The sequence below is a fragment of the Oncorhynchus masou genome, chromosome 20, assembly GCF_036934945.1.
Source record: "Oncorhynchus masou masou isolate Uvic2021 chromosome 20, UVic_Omas_1.1, whole genome shotgun sequence".
In the NCBI taxonomy this organism is placed as follows: domain Eukaryota; kingdom Metazoa; phylum Chordata; class Actinopteri; order Salmoniformes; family Salmonidae; genus Oncorhynchus; species Oncorhynchus masou.
In genome coordinates this window covers 21,680,487-21,700,682 of record NC_088231.1, presented here as the reverse complement: position 1 = coordinate 21,700,682, position 20,196 = coordinate 21,680,487, and the positions used below count along the sequence as shown (strand labels likewise).

Genomic DNA, 20,196 nt, shown 5'->3' with positions numbered 1-20,196 from the left:
TGGTCGTCATGAGGAGAGAGGTTGTGTATATGTGAGATACCTAACCCTAACCTGGTCGTCATGAGGAGAGAGGTTGTGTATATGTGAGATACCTAACCCTAACCTGGTCGTCATGAGGAGAGAGGTTGTGTATATGTGAGATACCTAACCCTAACCTGGTCGTCATTAGGAGAGAGGTTGTGTATATGTGAGATACCTAACCCTAACCTGGTCGTCATTAGGACACGTTAACTACTGTGAGATACCTAACCCTAACCTGGTCGTCATTAGGAGAGAGGTTGTGTATATGTGAGATACCTAACCTGGTCGTCATTAGGAGAGAGGTTGTGTATATGTGAGATACCTAACCCTAACCTGGTCGTCATGAGGAGAGAGGTTGTGTATATGTGAGATACCTAACCCTAACCTGGTCGTCATTAGGACACGTTAACTACTGTGAGATACCTAACCCTAACCTGGTCGTCATTAGGAGAGAGGTTGTGTATATGTGAGATACCTAACCTGGTCGTCATTAGGAGAGAGGTTGTGTATATGTGAGATACCTAACCCTAACCTGGTCGTCATTAGGAGAGAGGTTGTGTATATGTGAGATACCTAACCCTAACCTGGTCGTCATTAGGAGAGAGGTTGTGTATATGTGAGATACCTAACCCTAACCTGGTCGTCATTAGGAGAGAGGTTGTGTATATGTGAGATACCTAACCCTAACCTGGTCATCATGAGGAGAGAGGTTGTGTATATGTGAGATCCCTAACCTGGTCGTCATTAGGAGAGAGGTTGTGTATATGTGAGATACCTAACCCTAACCTGGTCGTCATGAGGAGAGAGGTTGTGTATATCTGGTAGAGGCTGTGAGACTGATACGTTAACTACCCTGAGATACCTAACCCTAACCTGGTCGTCATTAGGACACGTTAACTACCCTGAGATACCTAACCCTAACCTGGTCGTCATTAGGATACGTTAACTACCCTGAGATACCTAACCCTAACCTGGTCGTCATTAGGATACGTTAACTACCCTGAGATACCTAACCCTAACCTGGTCGTCATTAGGATACGTTAACTACCCTGAGATACCTAACCCTAACCTGGTCGTCATTAGGAGAGAGGTTGTGTATATGTGAGATACCTAACCCTAACCTGGTCATCATGAGGAGAGAGGTTGTGTATATGTGAGATACCTAACCCTAACCTGGTCGTCATTAGGAGAGAGGTTGTGTATATGTGAGATACCTAACCCTAACCTGGTCGTCATTAGGAGAGAGGTTGTGTATATGTGAGATACCTAACCCTAACCTGGTCGTCATGAGGAGAGAGGTTGTGTATATCTGGTAGAGGCTGTGAGACTGATACGTTAACTACCCTGAGATACCTAACCCTAACCTGGTCGTCATTAGGACACGTTAACTACCCTGAGATACCTAACCCTAACCTGGTCGTCATTAGGATACGTTAACTACCCTGAGATACCTAACCCTAACCTGGTCGTCATTAGGACACGTTAACTACCCTGAGATACCTAACCCTAACCTGGTCGTCATTAGGATACGTTAACTACCCTGAGATACCTAACCCTAACCTGGTCGTCATTAGGATACGTTAACTACCCTGAGATACCTAACCCTAACCTGGTCGTCATTAGGATACGTTAACTACCCTGAGATACCTAACCCTAACCTGGTCGTCATTAGGAGAGAGGTTGTGTATATGTGAGATACCTAACCCTAACCTGGTCATCATGAGGAGAGAGGTTGTGTATATGTGAGATACCTAACCCTAACCTGGTCGTCATGAGGAGAGAGGTAGTGTATATGTGAGATACCTAACCCTAACCTGGTCGTCATGAGGAGAGAGGTTGTGTATATGTGAGATACCTAACCCTAACCTGGTCGTCATGAGGAGAGAGGTTGTGTATATGTGAGATACCTAACCCTAACCTGGTCGTCATGAGGAGAGAGGTTGTGTATATGTGAGATACCTAACCTGGTCGTCATGAGGAGAGAGGTTGTGTATATGTGAGATACCTAACCCTAACCTGGTCGTCATGAGGAGAGAGGTTGTGTATATGTGAGATACCTAACCCTAACCTGGTCGTCATGAGGAGAGAGGTTGTGTATATGTGAGATACCTAACCCTAACCTGGTCGTCATTAGGAGAGAGGTTGTGTATATGTGAGATACCTAACCCTAACCTGGTCGTCATTAGGACACGTTAACTACTGTGAGATACCTAACCCTAACCTGGTCGTCATTAGGAGAGAGGTTGTGTATATGTGAGATACCTAACCTGGTCGTCATTAGGAGAGAGGTTGTGTATATGTGAGATACCTAACCCTAACCTGGTCGTCATGAGGAGAGAGGTTGTGTATATGTGAGATACCTAACCCTAACCTGGTCGTCATTAGGACACGTTAACTACTGTGAGATACCTAACCCTAACCTGGTCGTCATTAGGAGAGAGGTTGTGTATATGTGAGATACCTAACCTGGTCGTCATTAGGAGAGAGGTATATGTGTATATGTGAGATGAGATACCTAACCCTAACCTGGTCGTCATTAGGAGAGAGGTTGTGTATATGTGAGATACCTAACCCTAACCTGGTCGTCATTAGGAGAGAGGTTGTGTATATGTGAGATACCTAACCCTAACCTGGTCGTCATTAGGAGAGAGGTTGTGTATATGTGAGATACCTAACCCTAACCTGGTCGTCATTAGGAGAGAGGTTGTGTATATGTGAGATACCTAACCCTAACCTGGTCGTCATTAGGAGAGAGAGGTTGTGTATATGTGAGATACCTAACCCTAACCTGGTCGTCATTAGGAGAGAGGTTGTGTATATGTGAGATACCTAACCCTAACCTGGTCGTCATTAGGAGAGAGGTTGTGTATATGTGAGATACCTAACCCTAACCTGGTCGTCATTAGGAGAGAGGTTGTGTATATGTGAGATACCTAACCCTAACCTGGTCGTCATTAGGAGAGAGGTTGTGTATATGTGAGATACCTAACCCTAACCTGGTCGTCATTAGGAGAGAGGTTGTGTATATGTGAGATACCTAACCCTAACCTGGTCGTCATTAGGAGAGAGGTTGTGTATATGTGAGATACCTAACCCTAACCTGGTCGTCATTAGGAGAGAGGTTGTGTATATGTGAGATACCTAACCCTAACCTGGTCGTCATTAGGAGAGAGGTTGTGTATATGTGAGATACCTAACCCTAACCTGGTCGTCATTAGGAGAGAGGTTGTGTATATGTGAGATACCTAACCCTAACCTGGTCGTCATTAGGAGAGAGGTTGTGTATATGTGAGATACCTAACCCTAACCTGGTCGTCCTGAATACCTAACCTGGTCGTCATTAGGAGAGAGGTTGTGTATATGTGAGATACCTAACCCTAACCTGGTCGTCATGAGGAGAGAGGTTGTGTATATGTGAGATACCTAACCCTAACCTGGTCGTAACCCATGAGGAGAGAGGTTGTGTATATGTGAGATACCTAACCCTAACCTGGTCGTCATGAGGAGAGAGGTTGTGTATATGTGAGATACCTAACCCTAACCTGGTCGTCATGAGGAGAGAGGTTGTGTATATGTGAGATACCTAACCCTAACCTGGTCGTCATTAGGAGAGAGGTTGTGTATATGTGAGATACCTAACCCTAACCTGGTCGTCATTAGAGAGAGGTTGTGTATATGTGAGATACCTAACCCTAACCTGGTCGTCATTAGGAGAGAGGTTGTGTATATGTGAGATACCTAACCCTAACCTGGTCGTCATTAGGAGAGAGGTTGTGTATATGTGAGATACCTAACCCTAACCTGGTCGTCATTAGGAGAGAGGTTGTGTATATGTGAGATACCTAACCCTAACCTGGTCGTCATTAGGAGAGAGGTTGTGTATATGTGAGATACCTAACCCTAACCTGGTCTAACCTGGTCGTCATTAGGAGAGAGGTTGTGTATATGTGAGATGCCTAACCCTAACCTGGTCGTCATTAGGAGAGAGGTTGTGTATATGTGAGATGCCTAACCTGGTCGTCATTAGGAGAGAGGTTGTATATGTGAGATGCCTAATGTGAGTATATGCCTAACCTGGTCGTCATTAGGAGAGAGGTTGTGTATATGTGAGATACCTAACCCTAACCTGGTCGTCATTAGGAGAGAGGTTGTGTATATGTGAGATACCTAACCTGGTCGTCATTAGGAGAGAGGTTGTGTATATGTGAGATGCCTAACCTGGTCGTCATTAGGAGAGAGGTTGTGTATATGTGAGATACCTAACCCTAACCTGGTCGTCATGAGGAGAGAGGTTGTGTATATGTGAGATACCTAACCCTAACCTGGTCGTCATTAGGAGAGAGGTTGTGTATATGTGAGATACCTAACCCTAACCTGGTCGTCATTAGGAGAGAGGTTGTGTATATGTGAGATACCTAACCCTAACCTGGTCGTCATTAGGAGAGAGGTTGTGTATATGTGAGATGCCTAACCTGGTCGTCATTAGGAGAGAGGTTGTGTATATGTGAGATACCTAACCTGGTCGTCATTAGGAGAGAGGTTGTGTATATGTGAGATACCTAACCCTAACCTGGTCGTCATTAGGAGAGAGGTTGTGTATATGTGAGATACCTAACCCTAACCTGGTCGTCATTAGGAGAGAGGTTGTGTATATGTGAGATACCTAACCCTAACCTGGTCGTCATGAGGAGAGAGGTATGTGTATATGTGAGATGTGAGATACCTAACCCTAACCTGGTCGTCATTAGGAGAGAGGTTGTGTATATGTGAGATACCTAACCCTAACCTGGTCGTCATTAGGAGAGAGGTTGTGTATATGTGAGATACCTAACCCTAACCTGGTCGTCATGAGGAGAGAGGTTGTGTATATGTGAGATACCTAACCCTAACCTGGTCGTCATTAGGAGAGAGGTTGTGTATATGTGAGATACCTAACCCTAACCTGGTCGTCATTAGGAGAGAGGTTGTGTATATGTGAGATACCTAACCCTAACCTGGTCGTCATTAGGAGAGAGGTTGTGTATATGTGAGATACCTAACCCTAACCTGGTCGTCATTAGGAGAGAGGTTGTGTATATGTGAGATACCTAACCCTAACCTGGTCGTCATGAGGAGAGAGGTTGTGTATATGTGAGATACCTAACCCTAACCTGGTCGTCATGAGGAGAGAGGTTGTGTATATGTGAGATACCTAACCCTAACCTGGTCGTCATTAGGAGAGAGGTTTGTATATGTGAGATACCTAACCCTAATATAGGAGAGAGGTTGTGTATATGTGAGATACCTAACCCTAACCTGGTCGTCATTAGGAGAGAGGTTGTGTATATGTGAGATGCCTAACCTGGTCGTCATTAGGAGAGAGGTTGTGTATATGTGAGATGCCTAACCTGGTCGTCATTAGGAGAGAGGTTGTGTATATGTGAGATGCCTAACCTGGTCGTCATTAGGAGAGAGGTTGTGTATATGTGAGATACCTAACCCTAACCTGGTTGTCATTAGGAGAGAGGTTGTGTATATGTGAGATACCTAACCCTAACCTGGTCGTCATTAGGAGAGAGGTTGTGTATATGTGAGATACCTAACCCTAACCTGGTCGTCATTAGGAGAGAGGTTGTGTATATGTGAGATACCTAACCCTAACCTGGTCGTCATGAGGAGAGAGGTTGTGTATATGTGAGATGCCTAACCTGGTCGTCATTAGGAGAGAGGTTGTGTATATGTGAGATGCCTAACCTGGTCGTCATTAGGAGAGAGGTTGTGTATATGTGAGATGCCTAACCTGGTCGTCATTAGGAGAGAGGTTGTGTATATGTGAGATACCTAACCCTAACCTGGTCGTCATTAGGAGAGAGGTTGTGTATATGTGAGATACCTAACCCTAACCTGGTCGTCATTAGGAGAGAGGTTGTGTATATGTGAGATGCCTAACCTGGTCGTCATTAGGAGAGAGGTTGTGTATATGTGAGATACCTAACCCTAACCTGGTCGTCATTAGGAGAGAGGTTGTGTATATGTGAGATGCCTAACCTGGTCGTCATTAGGAGAGAGGTTGTGTATATGTGAGATACCTAACCCTAACCTGGTCGTCATTAGGAGAGAGGTTGTGTATATGTGAGATACCTAACCCTAACCTGGTCGTCATTAGGAGAGAGGTTGTGTATATGTGAGATACCTAACCTGGTCGTCATTAGGAGAGAGGTTGTGTATATGTGAGATACCTAACCCTAACCTGGTCGTCATTAGGAGAGAGGTTGTGTATATCTGGTAGAGGCTGTGAGGCTGATACGTTAAGTAGATTAACACAAGCGATCCTGCCAACAGCAGTGGAGGAGATTCTCTCTTCTGTCAAGGGATCTCAATGGGGCGGCAGGGTAGCCTAGAGGTTAGAGCGTTGGACTAGAAGGTTGCGAGTTCAAACCCCCGAGCTGACAAGGTACAAATCTGTCGTTCTGGCCCTGAACAGGCAGTTAACCCACTGTTCCCTGGTAGGCCATCATTGAAAATAAGAATTTGTTCTTAACTGACTTGCCTAGTAAAATAAAGGTAAAATAAAATATAAAATAAAATGGGGACAAAAGAGTAAATTTACCAGTGGTTTTTGTCCTCAATAACCCCCCCCCCCCCTTTCTCCAGATCACCCAGGAGGCAGGGGAGTTTATGATCACCTTTCCCTATGGTTACCACGCTGGCTTCAACCACGGCTTCAACTGTGCGGAGTCGACCAACTTCGCCAGTGTCCGATGGATTGACTACGGCAAGGTGGCCACTCAGGTAAGATGAAGAAAACGCCACGCTGTTTCCTCGGAACTACTTCCCCTGGACACACAGCTAACAATCTAGGGATTCTACTTCCCCTAGACACACAGCTAACAAGCTAGAGATTCTACTTCCCCTGGACACACACAGCTAACAAGCTAGAGATTCTACTTCCCCTGGACACACAGCTAACAAGCTAGAGATTCTACTTCCCCTGGACACACAGCTAACAAGCTAGAGACTCTACTTCCCCTGGACACACAGCTAACAAGCTAGAGATTCTACTTCCCCTGGACACACAGCTAACAAGCTAGAGATTCTACTTCCCCTGGACACAGCTAACAAGCTAGAGATTCTACTTCCCCCTGGACACACAGCTAACAAGCTAGAGATTCTACTTCCCCTGGACACACACAGCTAACAAGCTAGAGACTCTACTTCCCCTGGACACACACAGCTAACAAGCTAGAGATTCTACTTCCCCTGGACACACACAGCTAACAAGCTAGAGACTCTACTTCCCCTGGACACACAGCTAACAAGCTAGAGATTCTACTCCCCCCCTGGACACACACAGCTAACAAGCTAGAGATTCTACTTCCCCTGGAGAGACACAGCTAACAAGCTAGAGATTCTACTTCCCCTGGACACACACAGCTAACAAGCTAGAGATTCTACTCCCCCCCTGGACACACACAGCTAACAAGCTAGAGATTCTACTAGTTCCTAACCCTCCTCCCTACCTCTCTGGTCTCCTTTTGTGGGGAGGTTCCACACTAAATAGTATGCTAGTCTGGTTCCTAACCCTCCTCCCTACCTCTCTAGTCTCCTTTTGTGGAGAGGTTCTACACTAAATAGTATGCTAGTCTGGTTCCTAACCCTCCTCCCTACCTCTCTAGTCTCCTTTTGTGGAGAGGTTCCACACTAAATAGTATGCTAGTCTGGTTCCTAACCCTTCTCCCTACCTCTCTAGTCTCCATTTGTGGAGATGTTCCACACTAAATAGTATGCTAGTCTGGTTCCTAACCCTCCTCCCTACCTCTCTAGTCTCCTTTTGTGGAGAGGTTCCACCCTAAGTAGTATGCTAGTCTGGTTCCAAACCCTCCTCCCTACCTCTCTAGTCTCCATTTGTGGAGAGTTCCACACTAAATAGTATGCTAGTCTGGTTCCTAACACTCCTCCCTACCTCTCTAGTCCCCATTTGTGGAGATGTTCCACACTAAGTAGTATGCTAAGTGCCTTCTCCCCTCCTCCGTAGTGTACATGCAGTAAAGACATGGTGAAGATCAGCATGGATCCCTTTGTGAAGTGGTTCCAACCGGACCGCTATGCTGTATGGAAGCTGGGGAAAGACTCCTGTCCTCTGGACCACACCCGAGCCACGCCCGCCACCACCCCAGAACTGCAGAACTGGCTTCAGCGCAGCCGGGTCAAGACCCCTGTGAACAGGTATGGGGATGGAGGAGTGTGGGAGGAGGAGGGGGGAAGAGGATGGGGATGGAGGGGTGTGGGGGGGGGATGGAGGAGTGTGGGAGGAGGAGGGAGGAAGAGGATGGGGATGGAGGGGTGTGGGAGGAGGAGGGGGATGGAGGAGTGTGGGAGGAGGAGGGAGGAAGAGGATGGGGATGGAGGGGTGTGGGAGGAAGAGGATGGGGGGTGTGGGAGGAGGAGGGGGATGGAGGAGGAGGGGGGATGGATGGGGATGGGGGGTGTGGGAGGAGGAGGGGGATGGAGGAGGAGGGGGATGGCTGGGGATGGAGGGGTGTGGGAGGAGGAGGGGGGGATGGAGGAGTGTGGGAGGAGGAGTGTGGGGATGGAGGAGTGTGGGAGGAGGAGGGGGGATGGAGGATGGGGGATGGAGGAGTGTGGGAGGATGGGGATGGAGGGGTGTGGGAGGAGGAGGGAGGAGTTTGGATGGGGATGGAGGGAGGGAGGAGGGGGATGGTGTGAGGAAGGAGGAGGATGGGGGTGGAGGGGTGTGGGAGAGGGAGGGAGGAGTTTGGATGGGGGTGGAGGGGTGTGGGAGGAGGAGGGAGTAGTTTGGATGGGGATGGAGGGAGGAGGAGGGAGGAGTTTGGATGGGGATGGAGAGTGTGGGAGGAGGAGGGAGGAGTTTGGATGGGGATGGAGGGAGGGAGGGGTGTGGGAGGAGGGAGGAGTTTGGATGGAGGGGTGTGGGAGGAGGGAGGAGTTTGGATGAAGGGAGGAGGTGGGGGGAGTTTGGATGGGGATGGAGGGAGGGGTGTGGGAGGAGGGAGGAGGAGTTTGGAAGTGTGTGTGAACATGCATTGAATATATATATATATATATTTTTTTAAATTGTTCTGAATAAGTGGCATGTCAAAGAGATGCTAAATTTGTCCCCCTTTACAGCAGCCTCTCACACCCACGGACCAGATCCAAGCGCCTGAGGACCAGCGAGGAGCCTGTAGCCTTGGAAGGGTGCTCTGTCCTGGGTAGGAGGAGAGGCCTCGGAGGCCCCCTGGGTCCCAAGGTCCGGCGAGGCTGCAGGGCCGGGGAGGATGAGGACGATGAGGAGGAAGGACCGGATCAGACTGAGAATACACTCCGGCTCCCTGGTAAGAGATTAGTTCATTTGATTCTGAATGATATATTGATCGATGGTAAGAGATCCTATTAAATGACTAGAGGGGCTATGTGATGAACCGTCAACGTTCCAGAATGGGGTGAAAATGTCAGCCATCTTGGTCAGGGAGAAATCCAAACCAGTCTAATTGGAATGAATGGCAGTAGAAGGATAATTCTGCTATTTTAAAATAAAACTAAGGTGTGTGATATATCAGAAATTGTGCTATAGAATTATTGTCAACCTAAAAATATTGTCCAAAGAAAATGAATGGGAACCATTCGTCTCAAACAGTCTGGCTAACTAAGAGATATACAGTGCAGACGAAATTCTTTAACTTTGTTATTTTACACCATGTCTTATAAACAGCACTGGCAAAGCGTGGTGGACCAACTCCCTGACCAAAATGGCTGCCCTTTATCCCATCATAAGAAGGTTCATGTCCATTCTAGAATTGTAATTCCTAATTCTATGGCTCACCCATCATAAGCAGGTTCATGTCCATTCTAGAATTGTAATTCCTAATTCTTATACTAACCCATCATAAGAAGGTTCATGTCCATTCTAGAATTGTAATTCTATGCGTTAGAGATCCAAACGGGCCCAAGCTTTTTTCTGTTATATCTTCTGGATTAGTAGACTAATATTTTATCATTCAAATGTTGTTGTTTTTTGACCATCTCAAAGGTATTTTAAGTTATTTATTTTTTTATCTGAGAGCGGATTTTCTGTTGTGTCTCTGTTCCACAGGTCCTTGTCGGCAGATGTGTGTGGTGAAAGTCAACAGAATGGAAGTGGAGAGAGACCGGTTGGCCTTCCCCTGTCCTCCTGAACCTCTGCGTCCCTCGTCTTTCCCCTCTCCCTCTTCCGACTTCTCTTCTCGCCCCTCTCCCCTTCTGACCCCTGTCTCAGTGGACCCCACAGAACAAGGGACAGGGGCGGGGACTCACCCTTCACCCCATCTGCATCCCGCTAACCCTCCACAGAACCCCTCGGGGTCAGAGTTCGCAGAGGTCATTAAAGGACCCCATCAGAGGTCCGAGGCTGCCCCTACACCTGCCCGATCAGAAAGAAGAGAAATCCCCGGAGGACCGTTGAAGTCAGTATGTATAGAATCGACCCCGCTGGGACAGGTCCCCGAGGACTGCTCTGTGAATGTCCACCCTTTACGGACCAGGTTACCTTCCCCCAGAACGGTGCACCCGACTGGGGCTCAGGGGTGGACGGACTCGGCCTGTGGCCCTGGAGCTTTTCAATCAAGTTCTTCTTGTGTAGAGAAGTCTTCTTTAAACCTAACCTCAACCCCCAGCACTGAGTATAAAATGGATAAGTGTCAAGGTACCGCGGTAAATACTACTACTACGCACAGCAGTCACACCTCTGAAAGCAAAACACCAGCACTTTACAATGACATTTACACGGATACTGACTCTGGGTCCAGAGGACGTGTTATTTCCAGCTCTGGTTCTGGTTCTGGTCCAGCTAGCTTGTTCAGGTGTAGTGAAAAAAACTACACTCCCGTTGAAAACCGTTCCTCTCTCCCTGTGTGTACTACACACAACCGTGTCCCCATACGAAACCCTTCCCTTCTTCCGAGGTGTAGTTTACAAGACTGTTGCCCTCCTCTCCTCCAGAGGAACAACGGGGTGGACATGCCCTTCCTCACTCCAGAACTATCTGGAGAGACGAGGTTCTGCCCGCCCCTGCCGCCCGTTCTCACCCAGGAGATGCCCTCCCTCACACTCGCCGTCAGCGGAGGTCACGCCGAGATCAAAGGTCAGAGTTCGTCGTCCTCCTCGACTGGCCGACACGGTGGTGCTCTAACCTCACCGGATTTGCCGGGCAGTCACCCGGTCCTCGCCCCCGTGCTCCGACGCGAGACACCCACGACCCTCTCGCCAGGAACGGAAACGTTAACGTGCGAGGTGGAGTTGGCGTCAAAGAAGTCGGAGCAAGAGGATTTTCGACCGTTAGCGCCTTGCAGAGACTGGCGCTTGGGTTCTGCTGAAGACCACCACCATAGACCAGAGCTGGATTTACAGGTAACGGCTTACGTGGCTAATGCAACTAGCAACGCTCGGCCCAAAATGGACACCTCTGAACACAAAATGGCCCCCTCTCGGCACTCTGGTCCTACTGAAGACCACCACCATAGGCCAGAGCTGGAGTTACAGGTAGCAGCTTACGCGGCTAGTGCAACTAGCGGCGCTCAACCCGAAATGGACGCCTCTGAACACAAAATGGCCCCCTCTCGGCACTCTGGTCCTACTGAAGACCACCACCATAGGCCAGAGCTGGAGTTACAGGTAGCAGCTTACGCGGCTAGTGCAACTAGCGACGCTCAACCCGAAATGGACGCCTCTCTGCAGAAAATGGCCGCCGGCACTTCCCACCGAGAAGCACTACCAATCCAAACATTGTCTGAGGCAGTGCTGACCCCCGAGAACCACTGTAGTCAAACCTCCGCGGAGACCCTTGCTAGCAATAATAACCACATGCTCTGTGACGTTACACTACTGCCAGCGCAGAAAACCCAGAAACACAGGGCCTCGGCGGCAACTGCAGCAGTGCCCACGGACTCCGACTCAGAGGGATCCTCCCAAAGAGACCATGTATTTAGAGACTCCAGTACTCAGGGTTTATGTCTAGCGAGCACCAGTTTGACTTGTAAAGATAAGTTGGCACACTCTTCTGAGCTGAGTGAATTAAATGACCATTCAGCAACGGTACAACACCAAAACAACCATGACCAAACTCCACACTCAAACATGGATACCGTTTGTAGTTCCCGAAATGTGGATTCCATTTGTAGTTCCCGAAACGTGGATTCCATTTGTAGTTCCCGAAACGTGGATTCCATTTGTAGTTCCCAAAACGTGGATTCCATTTGTAGTTCTCGAAACGTGGACTCTGTTTGTAGTTCCCAAAGCCTCTACCTGGAGCCCAAACCTTTCTCAGACGGCATCTGGAAGAACCTCAACTCCCAGAGTCCTGCGGTGCTCATCGAGAGCCTCCACCACCCGGAGCTCCCCGCCGACTATACCCACGATGCACTACCTTACACCATGTGGACCGAGCCGCAGTGCAAAGAGGTCACAGACCTCGATCACGAAACTGAGACGGACGACCAGGACCCAGAGGGACATGGGGACGGGCCTCTCACCTGGGCCCAGCTGGAGTCCACCTCTCTGGGGTCGGCCGGTGTCGGGGAGCCCCTGGGCCTCTGTGGAGACTTTGAGCTCCAGAGAGGGGAGGTGGAGGCAGCGGAAGCCCTGGCTCTGTGCAGGGAACTGGGGGTGGAGAGGGAGGCCGAGGGGGCTCTAGAAGCTGACCCTCCCGAATCGCCCTTGGAGGAGAGACCGGGGAAGGAGAGGTGTCAGATATGGAAGAGGGAGATTCGGAGGATGAGGGGCAGAGCAGCACGAGGGAGGAGAGTAGTAGTGAGTCATCGGAAGGAGAGGCTGAAGAAGAGGAGGAAGACTATGATAATGATTTGAGCGACTTTGAGTGTGGCGACTCGGGGCTGGAACCTGGAGAGGTTTGCACTGTGCGTATGGCTGCTAAGACACATGAACACGATAAAGCACACACACACATACGATCACACACACATATGCGATAACACACACACACACACACACACACACACACACACACACACATACGATCACACACACACATATAGGATCACACACACATACGATCACACACACACACACATACGATAACACACACACACACGCACACATACGATAACACACACACATATAGGATCACACACACATACGATCACACACACATACGATCACACACATACGATCACACACACACACACACACACATACGATAACACACACACACACGCACACATACGATAACACACACGCACACATACGATAACACACACACATATGATAACACACACACATATGATAACACACACACACATACGATAACACACACACACACATAGGATAACACACACACACACACATACGATAACTCACACACACACACACACATACGATAACACACACACACATACGATAACACACACACACACACATACGATACCACACACACACACACATACGATAACACACACACATACGATAACACACACACATACGATAACACACACACATACGATAACACACACACACACATACGATAACACACACACACACATACGATAATACACACACACACACACATACGATAACACACACACACACATACGATAACACACACACACATACGATAACACACACGCTTTGGAAAATACCCATTTCAATCCTTTTGATTATCTTTTCAAAACCATCATATATATATATCCCTATTGGGGCCCCGGTCAAAAGGTCCCTATTGGGGCCCCGGTCAAAAGGTCCCTATTGGGGCCCCGGTCAAAAGGTCCCTATTGGGGCCTCGGTCAAAATGTCCCTATTGGGGCCTCGGTCAAAATGTCCCTATTGGGGCCTCGGTCAAAATGTCCCTATTGGGGCCTCGGTCAAAATGTCCCTATTGGGGCCCCGGTCAAAAGATCCCTATTGGGGCCTCGGTCAAAATGTCCCTATTGGGGCCTCGGTCAAAATGTCCCTATTGGGGCCCCGGTCAAAATGTCCCTATTGGGGCCCCGGTCAAAAGATCCCTATTGGGGCCCCGGTCAAAAGATCCCTATTGGGGCCCTGGTCTAAATAACCCTATTGGGGCCCCGGTCAAAAGATCCCTATTGGGGCCTAGCCAATTTACTCCCCTATGGGCCCCGGTCAATGTGGTGCACTATGGAATAGGGTGTAATTTGGGGGGGGAGGGGACACCTTTTAATCTTTGAACCCTCAGTCTGACCCCTGACCACTGTTCTTTCCCAGTACCCTGCTGCACCACACACACACACACACACACACCAATGACATTTGACCCCCTGTCTTTCCCAGTACCCTGCTGCTCCACACACACACACCAATGACATTTGACCCCCTGTCTGTCCCAGTACCCTGCTGCACCACACACACACCAATGACATTTGACCCCCTATCTGTCCCAGTACCCTGCTGCACCACACACACACACCAATGACATTTGACCCCCTGTCTTTCCCAGTACCCTGCTCCACACACACACACACACACACACCAATGACATTTGACCCCCTGTCTTTCCCAGTACCCTGCTGCACCACACACACACCAATGACATTTGACCCCCTGTCTTTCCCAGTACCCTGCTACACCACACACACACACCAATGACATTTGACCCCCTATCTGTCCCAGTACCCTGCTGCACCACACACACCAATGACATTTGACCCCCTGTCTGTCCCAGTACCCTGCTGCACCACACACACCAATGACATTTGACCCCCTGTCTGTCCCAGTACCCTGCTGCACCACACACACCAATGACATTTGACCCCCTGTCTTTCCCAGTACCCTGTTGCTCCGCTGGTGAAGAGAACCAGTAAGAGCTGGCGTCGCCCTCTGAGGAGGCCCACCGCCCGGGCCGTGCCCTCCACTGTCAAACAACAGGCTGTCAGCGACGACGGTAGGCACACACACACACACACACACACACACACACACACACACACACACACACACAGGGAAGGTTTGCGATGATGGTCGGTTTACCGATGAGTTTAGCCTCAGGAATGCTAGCCACATTCTTTAACATTGTTACCTGGATAGAAGCAACTTAAAACAAATGTTTTACTTCCTTATGAACGACTCCCACTCTTTAACAATATTACCTGCATAGAAGCAACTTAAAACAAATGTTTTACTTCCTTATGAACGACTCCCACTCTTTAACAATATTACCTACATTTACATTACATTTAAGTCATTTAGCAGACGCTCTTATCCAGAGCGACTTACAACCTAGATAGAAGCAACTTAAAACAAATGTTTTACTTCCTTATGAACGACTCCCACTCTTTAACAATATTACCTGGATAGAAGCAACTTAAAACAAATGTTTTACTTCCTCATGAACAACCATTTTAAGAACAACTGACATTAATATGTCCATTCATTAACTGTCCATTGACAGGTTGTTGTTGTTTTTTTACAAATATTTTTATTGGACATTATACACAGTTCTTGAAATAGATTATTATATAGAGTAAGCATCATACATAAGTCAAGATTACAATATTAAGCCACACCCCCCCAAAACTAACAAACTAAACTCAACGTATGATATTAAAACCCAACATTAACAGTGTTAATATTTTATATTTTAAAACCCAACATTCCCTGCTAGTCCATTAACAGTGTTAATGTTATATATTTAACCCAACATTCCCTGTTAGTCCATTAACAATGTACAGTGACTAGATACAGTCTCTCTGGATAAGAGAGTCTGCTAAATGACTCCCTACTGTCAGTCTCTCTGGATAAGAGAGTCTGCTAAATGACTCCCTACTGTCAGTCTCTCTGGATAAGAGAGTCTGCTAAATGACTCCCTACTGTAAGTCTCTCTGGATAAGAGAGTCTGCTAAATGACTCCCTACTGTCAGTCTCTCTGGATAAGAGAGTCTGCTAAATGACTCCCTACTGTCAGTCTCTCTGGATAAGAGAGTCTGCTAAATGACTCACTACGGTCAGTCTCTCTGGATAAGAGAGTCTGCTAAATGACTCCCTACTGTCAGTCTCTCTGGATAAGAGAGTCTGCTAAATGACTCACTACGGTCAGTCTCTCTGGATAAGAGAGTCTGCTAAATGACTCCCTTCTGTAAGTATCTCTGGATAAGAGTCTGCTAAATGACTCACTACGGTCAGTCTCTCTGGATAAGAGAGTCTGCTAAATGACTCCCTGGATAAGAGAGTCTGCTAAATGACTCCCTACTGTAAGTCTCTCTGGATAAGAGAGTCTGCTAAATGACTCCCTACTGTAAGTCTCTCTGGATAAGAGAGTCTGCTAAATGACTCACTAAACGACTCACATGTAAATTGTTACTAAAAGCATCAGCATCAAGTCTGTTGGTTCAACAGTCAAGTATCTTTAACTCCGTCACAGATCAGTCCCGTTTTATTTTTTTACCCAGAACCCCCGGAGGTGTCTTTGGAGGGGGAGGAGCAGGAGGCTGAGCCATGGGCTAAGCCCCTCCTCTTCCTGTGGCAGAACAGGAAGTGTTACTTCACGGCGGAGAGAGAGTACAACGCTAACGCAGCCAAGATGTTACCGCACTGCGCTGTCTGCACACTGTTCATGCCCTACTACCAGGTACACAGACAGACACACACACACACACACAGAGACAGACACACACACACACAGAGAGAGACAGGCACACACACACACACAGAGAGAGACAGACACACAGAGACAGACACACACACACACACACACACACAGAGACAGACAGACACACACACACACACATACACACACACACACACACACACACACACACACACACACACACACACAGAGAGACAGACACACACACACACACAGAGAGACAGACACACACACACACACAGAGAGACAGACACACACACACACACAGAGAGACAGACACACACACACACACACACACACACACACACACAGAGAGACAGACACACACACACAGACAGACACACACACACAGAGAGACAGACACGCACACACACAGAGAGACAGACACACACACACGCACACACACAGAGAGACAGACACACACACACGCACACACACAGAGAGACAGACACACACACGCACACACACAGAGAGAGACAGACACACACACGCACACACACAGAGAGAGACAGACACACACACACACACACACACAGAGAGACAGACACACTGTGTAGGAGGCGACTAGTTTCACTAACTGTTTTGACAGTCTTCTCCTACAACCATGGACAAGCCACGCGACTGTCATCAACACTCCAGCACAGAGTCATATCACTACCTCAAACTCTCCTTCTAATCCGCCCCCCCCCCCCCAGCCTGAGGACAGAGCTGACCGCCTCAAGCCCGTCCCCTCCTCCCCTCCCCCGTCTCCCACCACCTCCAGGACTAGAGGAGGACCAGGGGGTCTGAGGAGGAGCAAGCCCCTGCTACCAGAGATCTGTTTCAGCTACAGGGAGCAGACGTGCCCCCCTACCCCCACCAACGCCCTACTGCAGGAGGACGGCACCAGCCCGCTGATCACCTGTCAGGGGTGCTGTCTACAGGTTCACGCTAGTGAGTAGGGAGAGAAGAGGGTGGAGGGAAGGGTGTGTGTGTGTGTGTGTGTGCTCCATGTTCTGAGCTCTGGTGGAAAAAGTTCACTGAGTACAAAGCCTGCGTGTCTCTCTCTCTCTCATTAGTTGGATTTCTCTCGTCAGCTTGTTGATTGTTTCGTCTCACTACACACATCCTGTACAACTTTTCCTGCCAATACCACACACACACACACACACACACACACACAGAGGAAGATATGGTATGGTGTGTCTGTTATTTCAACCTTTGAAAGGAGTCTGACTGTCTGTTTTGGTTCGATGATGAATAGAAGATGATTGGAGAAGGGAAAGTAACCCCACAGACAGACACACAGACACACAGACACACAGACAGACAGACACTCTTTCGTGTCCTGTCTCCATACCATCTCTTTCTGACAGTCTGTATTGTATATGGAATGTTCTCTTTCTGGCAGTCTGTATTGAATATGGAACGTTCTCTTTCTGGCAGTCTGTATTGTAGTGGATATGGAATGTTCTCTTTCTGGCAGTCTGTATTGTAGTGAATATGGAATGTTCTCTTTCTGGCAGTCTGTATTGAATATGGAACGTTCTCTTTCTGGCAGTCTGTATTGTAGTGAATATGGAATGTTCTCTTTCTGACAGTCTGTATTGTAGTGAATATGGAATGTTCTCTTTCTGACAGTCTGTATTGTAGTGAATATGGAATGTTCTCTTTCTGGCAGTCTGTATTGTATATGGAATGCTCTCTTTCTGACAGTCTGTATTGTAGTGAATATGGAATGTTCTCTTTCTGGCAGTCTGTATTGTAGTGAATATGGAATGTTCTCTTTCTGGCAGTCTGTATTGTAGTGAATATGGAATGTTCTCTTTCTGGCAGTCTGTATACATTTACATTTACATTTAAGTCATTTAGCAGACGCTCTTATCCAGAGCGACTTACAAATTGGTGAATTCACCTTCTGACATCCAGTGGAACAGCCACTTTACAATAGTGCATCTAAATCATTTAAGGGGGGGTGAGAAGGATTACTTATCCTATCCTAGGTATTCCTTGAAGAGGTGGGGTTTCAGGTGTCTCCGGAAGGTGGTGATTGACTCCGCTGTCCTGGCGTCGTGAGGGAGTTTGTTCCACCATTGGGGGGCCAGAGCAGCGAACAGTTTTGACTGGGCTGAGCGGAAGCTGTACTTCCTCAGTGGTAGGGAGGCGAGCAGGCCAGAGGTGGATGAACGCAGTGCCCTTGTTTGGGTGTAGGGCCTGATCAGAGCCTGGAGGTACTGCGGTGCCGTTCCCCTCACAGCTCCGTAGGCAAGCACCATGGTCTTGTAGCGGATGCGAGCTTCAACTGGAAGCCAGTGGAGAGAGCGGAGGAGCGGGGTGACGTGAGAGAACTTGGGAAGGTTGAACACCAGACGGGCTGCGGCGTTCTGGATGAGTTGTAGGGGTTTAATGGCACAGGCAGGGAGCCCAGCCAACAGCGAGTTGCAGTAATCCAGACGGGAGATGACAAGTGCCTGGATTAGGACCTGCGCCGCTTCCTGTGTGAGGCAGGGTCGTACTCTGCGGATGTTGTAGAGCATGAACCTACAGGAACGGGCCACCGCCATGATGTTGGTTGAGAACGACAGGGTGTTGTCCAGGATCACGCCAAGGTTCTTAGCACTCTGGGAGGAGGACACAATGGAGTTGTCAACCGTGATGGCGAGATCATGGAACGGGCAGTCCTTCCCCGGGAGGAAGAGCAGCTCCGTCTTGCCGAGGTTCAGCTTGAGGTGGTGATCCGTCATCCACACTGATATGTCTGCCAGACATGCAGAGATGCGATTCGCCACCTGGTCATCAGAAGGGGGAAAGGAGAAGATTAATTGTGTGTCGTCTGCATAGCAATGATAGGAGAGACCATGTAGTGAATATGGAATGTTCTCTTTCTGGCCGTCTGTATTGTAGTGAATATGGAATGTTCTCTTTCTGGCAGTCTGTATTGTAGTGAATATGGAATGTTCTCTTTCTGGCAGTCTGTATTGTAGTGAATATGGAATGTTCTCTTTCTGGCAGTCTGTATTGTAGTGAATATGGAATGTTCTCTTTCTGGCAGTCTGTATTGTAGTGAATATGGAATGTTCTCTTTCTGGCAGTCTGTATTGAATATGGAATGTTCTCTTTCTGGCAGTCTATTGTAGTGAATATGGAATGTTCTCTTTCTGACAGTCTGTATTGTAGTGAATATGGAATGTTCTCTTTCTGACAGTGTATTGTAGTGAATATGGAATGTTCTCTTTCTGACAGTCTGTATTGTAGTGAATATGGAATGTTCTCTTTCTGGCCGTCTGTATTGTAGTGAATATGGAATGTTCTCTTTCTGACAGTCTGTATTGTAGTGAATATGGAATGTTCTCTTTCTGGCCGTCTGTATTGTAGTGAATATGGAATGTTCTCTTTCTGGCCGTCTGTATTGTAGTGAATATGGAATGTTCTCTTTCTGGCCGTCTGTATTGTAGTGAATATGGAATGTTCTCTTTCTGACAGTCTGTATTGAATATGGAATGTTCTCTTTCTGGCAGTCTGTATTGAATATGGAATGTTCTCTTTCTGACAGTCTGTATTGAATATGGAATGTTCTCTTTCTGGCAGTCTGTATTGAATATGGAATG

At 48.0% G+C, this 20,196-nt stretch overlaps 1 protein-coding gene across 4 annotated transcripts in view; it reads left to right on the top strand.

Annotated features, from left to right (window-relative positions):
• The window catches only part of LOC135507164 (uncharacterized), a 29,390-nt gene extending 14,509 nt beyond the window's left edge, over positions 1 to 14,881 (top strand). For 2 of the 4 annotated variants that reach the window (XR_010450611.1, XR_010450613.1), the window contains 5 exons: positions 6,655 to 6,792; positions 8,036 to 8,226; positions 9,151 to 9,356; positions 10,115 to 12,911; positions 14,794 to 14,881. Coding sequence is in view for 1 of the 4 variants with exons in the window: in XM_064926751.1 (XP_064782823.1) it covers positions 6,655 to 6,792; positions 8,036 to 8,226; positions 9,151 to 9,356; positions 10,115 to 12,861 (3,282 nt within the window). In the remaining 3 variants the exon portion in view is untranslated. The remainder of the gene's footprint in view (positions 1 to 6,654; positions 6,793 to 8,035; positions 8,227 to 9,150; positions 9,357 to 10,114; positions 12,912 to 14,793) is intronic. The other 2 variants (XR_010450612.1, XM_064926751.1) reach the window with 2 other exon arrangements.
• The last annotated feature ends 5,315 nt before the right edge of the window (positions 14,882 to 20,196 follow it).